This window comes from Harpia harpyja, chromosome 20 (assembly GCF_026419915.1).
Source record: "Harpia harpyja isolate bHarHar1 chromosome 20, bHarHar1 primary haplotype, whole genome shotgun sequence".
Classification (NCBI taxonomy): domain Eukaryota; kingdom Metazoa; phylum Chordata; class Aves; order Accipitriformes; family Accipitridae; genus Harpia; species Harpia harpyja.
Genome location: NC_068959.1, coordinates 11,879,762 through 11,893,482, shown reverse-complemented (window position 1 = coordinate 11,893,482; position 13,721 = coordinate 11,879,762). Strand labels below are relative to the sequence as shown.

The 13,721-nt window shown below is 43.4% G+C and overlaps 1 protein-coding gene across 1 annotated transcript in view; it reads left to right on the top strand.

Moving 5' to 3' along the window:
- Window positions 1–13,721, top strand: part of ERGIC1 (endoplasmic reticulum-golgi intermediate compartment 1) — a 59,525-nt gene that overhangs the window by 27,619 nt on the left and 18,185 nt on the right. The window contains exons 3-5 of the mRNA XM_052816053.1: window positions 1,995–2,067; window positions 12,384–12,478; window positions 13,124–13,248. Coding sequence (XP_052672013.1) covers window positions 1,995–2,067; window positions 12,384–12,478; window positions 13,124–13,248 — 293 coding nt within the window. The remainder of the gene's footprint in view (window positions 1–1,994; window positions 2,068–12,383; window positions 12,479–13,123; window positions 13,249–13,721) is intronic.

The window sequence follows — 13,721 nt, the reverse complement described above, 5'->3', positions numbered from 1 at the left end:
CAGGCTTGCATAGACGTACTGGAGAGCAGAGAGGTCTAGCTGATGCTGTGGAAAGCCTTTACAGGACGATAACAAGCAGAGAGGAATATGGGAAGCAATTAAAGAAGAAAGGGTTGTGTCTGTCAAAGGCTCTCCCCTGCATACTGCCAAAGATCAGAGATCTTGTGTCCCTGCTGTTTGGTGATTAAGAAACACTGGATCAACTAGTCTTGTGCTTAGGTTACTTTTTTGTGCTTTTACGTAGGTGTATGTGTTCTTATAAGAATTTGCTGCTGTGCTTTAAGTAGACCATTCTCCTCCTCTTCACTGCATGGTGCACCATGCCAATGGCTTAGCTGAGTTACAGTAGTGTTTTCTTCTGTGTCTTGACAGCGAAGACTTGGAAGCAACCATGTAACCATCTGAGCTTTCTCTTTAGAAATGAATACCCCCTCTTGCTTCCCATTTTCCTACTGGTTTTTGACTTTGTTTTTCCCTTTTCTCTCTTTCTTCATCCCAGCTAATGGATTTTTTGGCATCTCTTTTAGTCCCTTGTACTTTTCAGAGGGTCAATAAATTAATCCACCCTTGAAAAGACGCTGATGAGGAAGGGGAAGCAACGCATTTCTCTTTCCTCAGAACTATAAACTGACTAACCTGAAGAATGAGGCACAAGGGTGTTTAGGTCACTCAAGGGTCTGTCTTGGTATTTGCCTTAAGTACCTCCTCTTTCCTTCCCTGGCCTCTCACATTCTCTACCAAGGGAGTTTGGACAGGCGCAATTGTATGATAAAATTGATCCCCAGCCAGTTGTTGCTTGAGCTTCCCAAAGGAATGGGTATTCAGGCTGTATAGGTCATGTGGAATAAAGTTGAGGAGCAGGGTTTTTCTTACGGATTTCTTAATCCTAATTAGTGGCTATGGTAAAGTGGTCATTTCCAAAGAGTGCTTCGTCACTGCAACTGCTGGGATTGAGGGGTGAGCCAGATTGTACTCCTGTTGTCACAGCCCTGGAACAGTATGCCATTTCCTGGTTTACTCTTTTGTATAGTGATTCATGGTGAACTTGGGTATTTTATTTAATACAAATAGACATTGCAGCCCTGTCTCCTTGAGTTGCCACATCCTTGTCTACTCCAATCATCCCTGCTCAATAAGATTTACAGCTGTCCTTCCTTCCAGCCCCTCCTGTGTGGGTCAATGACTCTGTCACTGCTGCATGAATGTCACTGTACAATCTTTGAATAGTTTCCTGATGAAGAGTAACCAGTAATATACCAGTTACTTTGGGTTCCCTCGTTTTAACTCTAGGTTGGTATTCTTAGAAAAGATATAGGACTTGTTGTCCAGGTACTTCGCAATTCCCTTCAATGGGAATTTTCCCTCTCCGAAGAGTCAATATATCGGCAAATGGCAAAATTAGAGAAGTATCAGGCATTGGCTAGACTAGTCCATTATTGCCACATCTCTGCTGTACCAGCTCTGTCTAGTGGATAGTGCATGCTGTGAGATGACTTACACATAGCCTTAGAACTTGACAAAGAACCAAAATGTCTCCTAATCCACAGAACACTGTGTAGCTGACTGTATGCTTTTGAAGCAAGGAGATGCTGGTTCTTTTTCCTTTCAGGAGGTTTTAGTAGTAATAAAATGACATTTGGAGCAAGGGCTCCAAAGAAGTCATATTGTCAAGCAGCTTTGTCAAGAAGGAGGGAGAGCTGGCAGACCAACATTGTGTGCTGAAGATGGAGAATGCAGGAGCCATGGGGAGATGGAAATCATGATAGGAAAGGTGGCCCAAGAATTACAATACCCAGCAAGATGTTGGGCATTGGTGTGCCATTGAAGTCTGTGCTCTGATGGCCTCGGCTGGGTCACTGTCTCTAAAGAGTGTTAGTTCTCAGGTGTGTCTGGGTGGCATATCCATGGTGGGAATAATATGCCTGCGTGAAAACAGTTTTTGTCTTTGTTAGAGATATGAAACTAACCTTTTCCCTTCCTTGCCTCTTTTCCAGTCTCTGTCTGCTGCTGTCTCTTCATACTGTTTCTCTTCCTGTCTGAGCTCACCGGATTCATAGCCACTGAAATGTAAGTAAAAATTGTGTTTTCCTTTGTTTGAATGTATGCGCATATGTGATTCTTTACAGCTTTACTCTGTTACCTTGGAAAAATGTGCCTGTAATTTCACTAGATCAATGTGATTCTTTACAGCTTTACTCTGTTACCTTGGAAAAATGTGCCTGTAATTTCACTAGATCACTTAGTTGTCTAATGGTTTTTGGATTCCTTTTGGTTGAGCCCAAATTCTCAGATTCATTCAGCTTTTTAATTTACTAAAGTATGCTAGGCAAACTTGGTTCTAAAATATTTCTGATAGAGAAAACTGTTCCAGACCTGCTTGATCTTTTATTAGCTGAATACTGGATTACTCTGTTGAGCACAGTGAATATTTTTCATATGACCACAGATCACATCAAAAGCTTCTGACCCTTTTCAGTTCTCTGGTGATCAGGTGTAAGGTAGCATGAATGCTATGATGATCAATGCCATTGAGTTGCAGTGTCCCTCTTCCTCCTTAGGCTGTTGATTTCTTGCCCTCATCTGAGATTTGTTTCCCTTCTCCTCCTGAATAAGCACTTTCCTCTGTACTTGTTTGATTCAAAGTGATTCTCAAAAACTAGTATATTTTTCATCAGTGATGCCGTATGTTTAAATGTGTGGTGCCTACTGGTTGCATTCATGTGGTCTGTGCTCTGAGACTGTGGGGACCCATTGCAGATATGGTGGGCTCTGACAAGACATTTTCTTTTCCCCTCGCTTCCCTGTGGATAAAACGGGTATCACATTCTGCCAGTCTTCACTAGATGTTTTTAGAGATGCTTTTTGGAAAAATGAATTGCATAAAATTCAAATTATTATTAGCTTAATGTTAGTAATACCCTTTTTTTTTTAATGTCAGAGCTAAATCTCTGATACAGGCAGATAGCTTTACTCATGCACGAGTTTTATCTTCTTTCTTTTTGCCTGTTGAGCCTTACTTGGAAACTTAGTTGACAGGTTTTGTGCCTGAAGACAAGTTGTCCCAGGTAACCTCTTTGGGACCTTGCTTTGAGCAAAATGGAAATAATTTCCGCTTTAAAAATTTGCTCACAGAACAAGTATTTTAGTTAATCAGATTTTTTTTTTTCCCCCCTCTTTCCATGCTCCTCCTGCCTTGAAGTAAACTTTTCTTAGTAACTCTTAACACGGGTACCTTTGTTTTGGGTTCTAGGAAACATTCTCCATCATCCTGCTGATGCGGCAGTGAGCTCACTGGACTGTGATGCACAGTTCCTGGATAGTTAGGAAGGGTGGAACTTCTGTCAGACTTACATGATGGTCCAGATAGCAACAGATGTCACTGCTGAGCAAAAAAAGCTCTGAAACGCGTTGGACTTGTGTGCCGTATTTAGATTGACCATGCTTTACGTGGCTTCTGATAACCATGTTTTTCATTGTTTTTGTGCAGCTCTGACTTGGGTCAAGAATATAATTTCAAGAATAATTTTAACCTTGAGTAATGTTTAACCTTAAGACAGTAGTATAATCTAGCTCTAGCTAATTTTTTATGCCCATTGCACATTTACTTCAGAGATGGTATCTTATGTTTCTTACTCACTGTTTCTTTGAATTCAGTTCCAGGCATTTGCTTTTAAAATACTAGGGTCACCTCATCAACCTGCTTCTCGCAGGAGCTGAGTTTTCTTGGTTTTATTGTTTTAAAAAATAGAGAAAAGCTAGACAAATCACTTCAAGTAAAATAGTACTTTTTCTTGCTCTCCTCTTAGATCTCGTTCTCTCCTCTGGTTTGTTTTTTTTTTAGTTGATGCTTTACCAGAGAAATTACTAATATTTACGTAATTTTGATCCAATTATTTGAGTGCACATGCCTTTATGTAGTGGTAGTTTCCTGACTAGAGATTTCTTTTTGAACAGCAAAATTGTTTGATTCTCTGAGGCCTCTTCATGCTTTTTTCTTAACAAGACGATGCATTTTCCGCAAAGATATTAGAGGTGCTACAAGTTCCTGCATGCTCAGCTGGCACGTTTCTCATTAAAATGTCAGAGAGATGGTAAACTGCCTTTCCCAGCAGGAACTGCGTGGGGCGGAGGTGTTTGTAAGCAATAAAGCAGTAAAATTTTAGAGAGGATGTCATGGAAGAGACTGAGACACGTGAATGCAGGAAACTGATTCGTCATGGACCGTCCAACACAATAGCTCGCAGAATATGAAAAACTCCTTCTGATGCGTTATAGGTCATCAGAATCTCTCTTGCTGGGAACAGATCACCCACAGCATTTGTGAATAGGCTCCCCCTGTAACAGCGGAAATGCTTCAGAAAGTCACATAACAAAGTGCTTCCCAGTTCAGCAACTTCTAAAGTAGAAGTAAACTCTTCTTTTTCCATTTCTTACTCATTGCTTTCTCTTCTGGGAAACCAGTTCCTTAAAGGTGTTCAAAGATGTTGCGAACCTCTTGTGCTTCCCTTTCAAGCGTGTATTACTGGCAGTGGGTTGGAGGCAGAATAGTCTCATCGTTTGGAATAAAGGTGCAGAAGTGTCGAGCTCTACATGGTCTGGAACAAACGGTGTGAGAACTCTGTGCCACCATTTAAACCGGGTGGTAGCAAATAACTGCTGAGATAGTATCTCACAAAGATATTTTGAGCTTTGTTTGCCCATGAATCAAACACTTTTGAAGATAAGGAAGATTCCTTATGTGCAAACTGTTTAATTCCCATCAGCTTCTATTGCAAGTTTCGAGTTTCTTTTGTATTAAGAGTCTCCTACAACAGATATCTCTCCCAGCTTGAAGTTTCCTGGTGTTAGCCAGGATCTGAATGATTAACTAGTGTGTGCGCTTATGTGGGGTGAGCTTTCCTGCTTTGTCAGTGCCAGCTATACTATGAGACTGCATCAGTCTTTCTCCTCATGTCATATTTCCCTTAAAGCAGTCATGCTTGACAAAGCTGGATTGCATGGGGATAGCTGCACATTTTTGGTGGCAAGGTGAAATCAAGAGCACTTGGCCTGGTGCCTTACATCAGAGACATACCAGGTTCGCTGATGTGGACTCATGCTTAACTCATAGCCCTATTATGCCAAGTAATTGTACATGGTGTGTGTGCATTGACAGCCTGCTTCAGGGCAAGTCAGCAGCAACGTCAACAGCAGTGGTACCCACAGGATTAACTGTCTAACTCTCACCAGTGGGAGGTTTCTTTGGTATCTGCATCTAAAGTGAGAGGTTGGTGTGGTTGGTTGAACTCAGGCTGCAGCATGAGAAAATAAGGTCTGCTCCACGCCATGCTAACCCCTAATACTTGCTAGCTTCTACCCACTGTTGGACTTTCTTCTACATTCATATGGCTGTAGCAACTTAAAATTCCTGGTATTACTAGAAATCTCAGTTTGGTCACTCTTGCCCAACGTCAAAGCTGTTTTTCCTTGACCAGCCCATTGTCTTAGCATTTATAATCTCAACTGCTAAAGACTTGTCTGGGTGGCAGAAAGCCAAGAAATTACACCCTCATCTTGAGGATAACAGTCATAACACTAAAACCAAAGAGATTACCGATGTGGGGAAGACAGCATGCATCACAGTAGCTATGTCATAACTCGTGTGGGTATTTCTAATGAGCACTAAGATTGCATCTGTGCACAGGAGCTTACTTCAGTTAGGAAGCCGAACTAAGACACTGTGCGCATTACGGCGGACATGCAGGAAGTTCATGTGGCATAGGTAACGCACTATAAATGCACATCCTATTTTGCTGCTGACTAGCTTCCTGTGTAGATGAGCCCTGAGTAGGGTAGAAAACTCTTAGTTTCTCATCTTCTAGATTTATTGCGTGACCCTAACAGGCAGAGTGCCCCTGAGCAGCCATGAAAGAAGTCAAAGCTTGGTTCTTAGGTGGGGCTACATCCTTTTCAGGAAAAGCACTGTGAAGGGCTGGTGAGGGAAGAAGTTTTTCTTTCTTTGCTTAGCCACAAGCCATCATTGCAGTTAAAGGGAGAGTGAGTTTAACTCTGGAAATCAAGGATCTTCATGTTTTTGGTTTTGTTTTTTTTTTTGTCTGTCCAGACTGAGAGTGACTGAAGACTTAGTCCAAAACAAGAACCTAGATTAACCTCCTCAATTCTGTAAAAGACAGATAAAGAAAAGGAGGTCCCTGCTCCACATTTGAACCTCTGCAAAATTGACAGTATCAAACATGGCTGTCCCACTGAGCAAATGACTCAAACGGCTGAAGAAATGAAGCTAAAGTGTTAAACGTGCCTGGTATTTCCTGGGCAGGATCAGTAGTAGGTTGAGAGTTGAGAGTAGATTGAGGGCTAGAAATTGCTTGGCATACCTTCAGCAGCCTTCCTCATTCATTGTGCTGTTATGTTGCAAGTCAAGAACGTAGAAATCACCTATCTCTTTTCTAATTAACTCAGATCAGCACTAGAAGTTAATAGCTGGCAAGGTGATAATCTTGCAGTTTTATCACCATAATTAGGTCATGAATTATGTTCTGTAGGATCAATAAGAGTTTTCCAAGTATTCCATCATTAAGGAGGAAAGGTGTAATTAACTAATCTAGTCTGTCTTGCATTGGCAGCCAGGGGAAGGGGTAGGAGAGTATGAATGTGATAGCTGCAGTGTGAATGTAGCTGCTCAACAATAATTCATCTGCCACAGCACATTGTAGAAAGCAACAGACGATTCCTGGCAGTGTTTTCTTTTTCTTTCCTTTTTTTTTTTTTTTTTTTTTAATGTAGTAACAGGGAAAGAACAGGCTGAAGTAACAAGTTTGCCACTTGGAAGGCTGTGCACCCCTGCAAGGCAATTAATCACTTAAAATATCTGTAATAAAAATATTGCCTTTGCCTAAAAGCATAAATCATGAGCAATGTCCAAATCATTTGTTCATTTAAGGTGATTGGATCATTCACTGGGGACACCTGCTTGCTTTAATCTGTATGAAAAATACCTTGTCCAGTCTATGAATATCACACAGCCCAACTCCTATGCCAGGGCTACATCACATGCAGAACAACTTAACTGTTCATGTAGGCTGTCAGGTACCCCGAATGTGGAAGGAAGCAAAACACCAGGAGCTTCTGAGGCCAACATTGCTTGTTTGCACTGGATTCATTTTCATGCTCAAGACTGATCCTGCAGTGAAGCAGAATTGCTATCATACCTGCCTTCAGAGGTTTTTTTGTCCCTTAGCTGTCCAAGGTATGTGGAATGTGTCTTGTGGCTCTTGGCCCATGAAAATTTCTCATAACAACCTGCAGGGTCAAGCTGCACCTGCTGTAAGCAGCAGAGTGTGATCCTGGTGCAACAACAGTTCCTTCTGCTGGAAACTGTAACCTCAGAGCATAAGCCATCTGCACCAGGAGCACAGTGCTACAATTCGTAAGTTCTGACACTAACCTGGAGATGCAACTCCAACTCCACCAGCTCATCCAGTTGACGCAGATGAAATGCTGGAGCAAACTAGACCAGCATAGGGAATATAGCCTAGGGGTCAGAGGGGAATGGGAGTTGTAAGCCTGCTCTTGCCATGGACTGACATTGAGACAAGACACTTTTCTGCAGAAGGATGTAATACTTAGCTGCCTACCTCTCAGGGGTGCTAAGAAGCTTAATTAATGTTTGCGTAGTAACTTGGAGATTACCTAATAAAAGGTGTTATATATTTGTGAAGTGTTGTTATGCCGTTTGTCCTAACGTACGTGTGTGGGTTAGCAGGAAGCGGAAGGTCGTGTCATGATGTCATTTGCAATTTCTGACTCAAATCTACGTTGACGTCTTTTGAACCCTTCTCCTTCTTCCTGCCTCCTGGAGAACTGTAATTCCTTCCTTTGTAGGACAGTGTGTTTTCTGTGCTTCACAGCTGAGCCAAGACCTAATCTGGGACAAAGACCTTCTCAACGAAGAACTGATTGAGATTCAGGGCATAGAAGGAAGATTACAAATGGCAGAGCAATAGACATATGCACAATTTATTACACAGTGGAGAATTTGCTGACCTGCTTGTTGTTTCTTCGCACAAATTGAGAAGATGATGGGTTGTTTGTCCTGTGTTGGGTCTTCTCTGGTCTGGCACAACTGAAAAGATGGTAGTGCAGGTATCTTGGCTTCAGATGGTTGTTTTTCTAGAAGGTGGTTGATTAGAGCTGAAATGGCAAGCAGAGCCAAGAGAGCTCTCCTGAGAAAGTCTTTTGAGAAGCTTTGGGTGCCCTCAAGAAAGAATAATTACTTTCCCTTTTAGGCTTAGGGTCCTGGAGACCAGAAAGTGAGTGCTTCCTGGGAGTTGGAGGACAAGGTAAAATGCAGCTTGCTGGAGTAAGTGGTTGTATTTTCTGTATGGCTGATGTCTGGGGAGGAGGGTGCCTGGTTGTTCGCTGTGAAAAAGGGAGAAAAAAAGCTAAAACTTGAAGCAGAGACTAGGACAAGAAGGACAGAGGACAAGGAAGATGTGTTTAGAGAGCACCCAGGCAGTGCGTGAAGCTGTGAAAGGTCGATGCAGTGTGTCTCATCTTGTATTCAAAGGGCCGCAGGCTCTTCAGCTGTTGAAGTGCTGAAGAGTCTAATGTTAGTGGCCAGGGCTGCTGGGTGGAAATAAGTTACTGGGGAAGTTTTGTTTCTGAGGAAACAAAGCTGTTGTGTCATAAATCTAAGTCCTAAAGCATGGGGAACGGGTCTGGCTTTCTTTGGGTAAAATCTTAAAGAAATGCTGAGCCCTCTTGCTGCTGTTTCCTGCTTTCATTCTCTCTCGCGTGCCATTTGCATGATCTGCAATCTTAGCCAAAGTCCCTCCAATTTTTTTCTGTGTAATGCTGCAAGTTTTGTAAGCAAATGGGATAAGCAACTGAGAAGCCCAGCAGCACCACTCAGGAATGTGAAGCATTTCGAAGTGGCTCTTTCTAGAAGTGAAGCAGATTCTTTCTGTGTGGATCATGGCTCCTGCTGCATGGAGAAACTTTCCTCCCTTTCCTTGAATCAGTAGTGGGAGGCCCCATGGGGGGAGAGGTCCACCTCTCACCTGTCCTATTGCCCTCATTGTACTTTCATAGCTCTGCACCTCACCCCTGCTTTATTGTGCCACTTTTATTCTAATAGTCTTTAACAGTAACCAGTAAAATACCAACTCCTATGTGCTTAGGGTCGTCAGAGGAGGTACGTGCCATTTTTGGAGTCCCAATACGACCCTATACACTGCCTCTCTAAACAGCTATAGAAGCAGCTGCATTTATAGTGTCCTTCTACCTGACCTCAGGTTTTATTTCCCTTGTGACCATCCCAGATTCACTGTTTAGCACTGTTACTCCTGGGACACTTTATGTTCCAGGAGAGACAGCTATAAATTAGAGCCAACTTCATTTCTTCCACTGGAGATGTTATCCCTTCAGGGAGAGTTGCTAGAGGTGGTAAATAGTGCTTTTCCCAACATCCCAGGATTGTCCGATTAAATAGTAGGAAAGCTGGGTGCAATTTGGCTTCTTGGCCCTGGGGGGGGAGGATAGCAAGGGAGGCGTGAGTGCCAGTTCTCTGCCAGCTCCATCCAGATGTAGGTGGTGGTGGTGGTTCACGGGGAGATCCTGGATGGAATAGCCTTGACCCTGGAAGTTTGCTTTACCTGTGAGGTTTCCAGAATGTATTTTGGGATTGAAATTCCTAGTTTGTTGAAAACGATGGCGTTGCTTCTCAGGTTTACCCCAACAAGCGTAGGCTGTGGTGTGTTGTCATTGTGCCCTTGGTTCCCCATAGTGAGAGGGAACCTCAGTAACAGAGCAGGTCAACACAAAGGGTGCGCTTTGGAGCCTCTGATAAGAAACCTTGCTGGGTTTGTTAGCTTGGGCCCTCTGCAAGAGCTGATGCTGCCAGGAGGAGGCAGTGGCCGGAGCTGGGAGGGAGAAGCAGGGTTCAGCAGGCAGGGTGCTCCATGAAAGGCGGCACTGCAGGTCCAAGGGAGGGGAAGGAAGGACAGACTGTCACAAGCTGTCAGATGTCTAAGGAGTGATAGATAGGGTTATGAAATTGGGAACATGAGTAGGAGAGGGGCAGGGGGCTACTAGGTAAAGAGGAGGAGGAGGAAGTGGCCGTGAGCCTTGCCCAAGGGACAGGTTGGGAACTGTTGGTCTAGTGACCAGAGTGCAGGACAGGAAACCAGTTTCCTTTATCTGTGACTAATAGCCTATGTGACATGGACAAACTGGCCTGCTTCTCTTTGCCTCAGTGATCCAGTCTGCAACTGAGTGACCTCACCACTTGCCTTCCTATGTAAGAGCTTCCATAGGGTCCCTCTGCACAGTTTATCCTTTGACTTCTGCCAGCAACCACTTCTCACTCGCTTATCACTGAAAGGCTTATGCGCCTTTGCTTACAGACCTCAACTGATGGCACGTTTTCTGACAGGTTTGGAATTGGAAATCAGCAAATACAAATATTGACCTTCCTAGAGCTTTCTTCCAAAGAGCTGGGATGTTCAGCTGCGCTGCTGAACTTGACGCTCTTCTTTCCCAGCCCTGGCGCGAATGCTCCTTTTTGCCAGTAACATCAAGTTGCCCGTGGCACTGGCTGGGCATGGCCCACATCTCAGATGGCAGAGAGCTGTGAAGAAGCCAGGGGCTGTTATGAAACAGGAGAATCTTGATGGGAGGACTTAGGGAGCACAAAAAGGTGCATTGCTTTGGGGGATTAATGCCTGTCCTGGCTGGAGCTGCTCCTCAAAACCTTATTTGGACATATGACTTAATCCCGATCACTACCCAATCTGCCAGTAATAAACACGTAGAAGATTTAATGCATTCCACCCGGGAGAAGAGGGCTCAGCCAAGAAGCTTTTAACTAGGTCACTGATGAGCAATCTTTCCCCTCCCTCTGTGTCATTTTTATTAATCACTTGAAAAATACGTTGAGTAATGATTGCAAGCAACTTGTCAAGCCAATTAAAGACAGAGAAAGGTAGGGCTGTGAAGCTGAAGACAAATGCTCTCCTGGTTTTAAATGAGTGTCTGTAAACCCCACTGACCTGTGAGTAATTACGTCCAAAAAAATTGGCAGCTGTGTGTTTCTCAGGTTGAAGGCTTGTTTCTTCTGAATCCACAGGGCAAACAGTTCATTATGGTCCAGAGATGTATCACCAGAGCAAAATCACTTTGAATCTGTCTTGTAGCTGCCCTTAGTCTGGTTTGTCTATTAGCATATAGAGTCTTCAGCAAGGGATTGTCAAAGGGTTTCACGTACTTTGAGCATTAAATAAAAATAATACAGAGCACTTACTAGGGAAGGTAGTTTATTTTATGTAGCTTGAGCATAAGTTCCCATACCTTTATAATCTGTCAAACTGGAAGACAAATTGTCGAATTTTCTTATTTGATGAGGCTGACTAGTGTTGGGCTTTGAGGGAGAAAGAGCTGCTAGGTAATCTTGCCATCTTCTCAGTTCAGTGTCGTGGGTTTCCTTGGAGTGGATTCTCTAGGACCATTCAGCTAATTCGGCTGTGCTTGTTTTGGGTTTTTTTGGTTTATATTTTACATGTCAGATGGATTGTATGTGCCAACAACAAATATTTATACTCTTGTATTCCTTTTACTCTATATCTGTATTTTGTCTTTGTGAAATATGTGCCAGCACTGTGAGTGCTATGAAACAACATCACTCTTCGGGAGACTGTTGCATAGTGTGTTAGATCCTGCTGTCCAGGATGTTTCTTCCCATCTGTTCCTGGCTCAAATCCTCTTCTGAATTTCAGTTGTTGCTTTTGGTTACCATTCATAGATTGAAATGAGATACTAAGGAGGGAGATACAAGTATGCCATGCTGCCTTCTCTTGCCACTGCTCTGTCAACTGGGTGGCAGTGACAAATGGCAATTAGTTACACAAATAAGCTTTCCTGTGGGATAGTTGAGAGCGGCCTTTCGCTAAAACTATGAAACAGATCAGAAAGCACATGCTTCCCTCTTTCCCAAAAGGAGTAACAGCCCAGGTATGCGGAGGGCTAGCACACTAGCCTGCCACCTCTTCAACATTACGCTCTTGTTTTGTATCACCTCTGGAAACTCAGGTTAGGGAAGGGGGCAGGAAGCATAAATCAGAGCAGGAGTTTTGTTTTCTGCTGGTGCAAGGGGCTTGTTTAAAGCCTCCTGCCCTTGCCAAGCAAGAAGTAAAATTAAATTGTGATTTGTCCCCATGCAGTTGTGGAGGGCTTTTCCTGCTCTCTGTCTTGTAACTCTGTTGCAGCTGTCACACAGTCAACTCCCTGCTTCAAAGTCTCCTTTTTTTCCCTTCCCATGCAAGCTGTTGGTTTTTTTCCTGTGGAAAGTAGCTGTGTGCCTGAACCCACCTGTGTTTTCTGTCCTCCAGAGTTAATGAGCTCTACGTGGATGACCCAGACAAAGATAGTGGAGGTAAAATAGAAGTGAATCTGAACATCAGTTTGCCAAACCTGCATTGTGAACGTGAGTACCCCTTTTCACTTAGCAGTTTTAGTTTGTGTTTTAACTAATACTTGAAACTGGCCCAAACTGGTACAGTGGCCCTTCTTCTGTAATAGGGTGGATGGAGATCAAGTAGCTGCAGCCTTTGCCAATACCCCATTGCTTTCTGTTCCAGACCAGGATACCTGTTTTCTTGGACCCTGTGCTCACTCTGCAGCCCGTGTTAGTGGCTGACCTCCCTTGCTGACGTCTTTCTAAATCTTGTTTCCTTTTTTCATAGCGACCTTTTTGTCTCTGGGAGCAAGAAGCCTCCCAGGTTTCATTTGTAACTCTGAATGCACCAGCTAGTTGTTGGCTTTTTACAAATCATCTGCCTTGTCCACCTGAAGTTTTTCTATTTATGTAATTGTGATTCCAGTCAGCTGGCAGGGTATGGGAGGTATATTTGTGTCAAACAGGCAGTCTGAAAAGTTTGGTTACAAAGTTCTTTCTGAAGAGCTGGTATAACAATTAATATTTGACAAATGACGTTACTAGCACAGTTTAGTCAAATGTCAGGAAAAAGACGTGGATTTTTTTCCCAGTAAAAGCAGTGCATGCTTTTCCTATGCAACCTTCCTGTTATTTCTTTTGATTTTTTTGTCTCCTCCCCTCCCACCCATGCAGTAGTTGGACTAGACATCCAAGATGAAATGGGAAGGCACGAAGTGGGTCATATTGACAACTCGATGAAGATACCTCTCAATAATGGGGATGGCTGCAGGTTTGAGGGCCATTTCAGCATCAACAAGGTGAGTAAGAATGACAGTGGGTGAGTGTGTGCTAGCTGGGGAAATGCTAGCAAGATCCATTTGTAAAATGCTCATAAAAATCTGTGTGTCGGTGTCTCTCCTGTAGAGTGTACGTTCATGTCCCTAATCAGTGGTGAGGTTAAGTCTTTCAGTGATGCAGAATGGTATGGGGAGAGGAGGCTGCGTAGTTAGACCCACAGAGAATGATCAGAGTTTTTCTTCATTCTCCAAAACAGGTAATTGAGATAACATTGCTTAACAGCAGAGAGTTGCTCCGTGTTGCGGCCAGTGCTGTCTCTTTCAGTGCAGCAGCCTAATGTTTAGGGGATGTATGAACTCCCTGCAAATGGCAAATGGCTTCTATGTTTACTCCTCACAACTTTTGCACCTCCAAAACGTGACTCACTGTGCAGAGGTCTTTGGCAATGTCTCTGTCCAAGTGCTCTTTTGTTCCGAGAGCTGCAGAATGACAG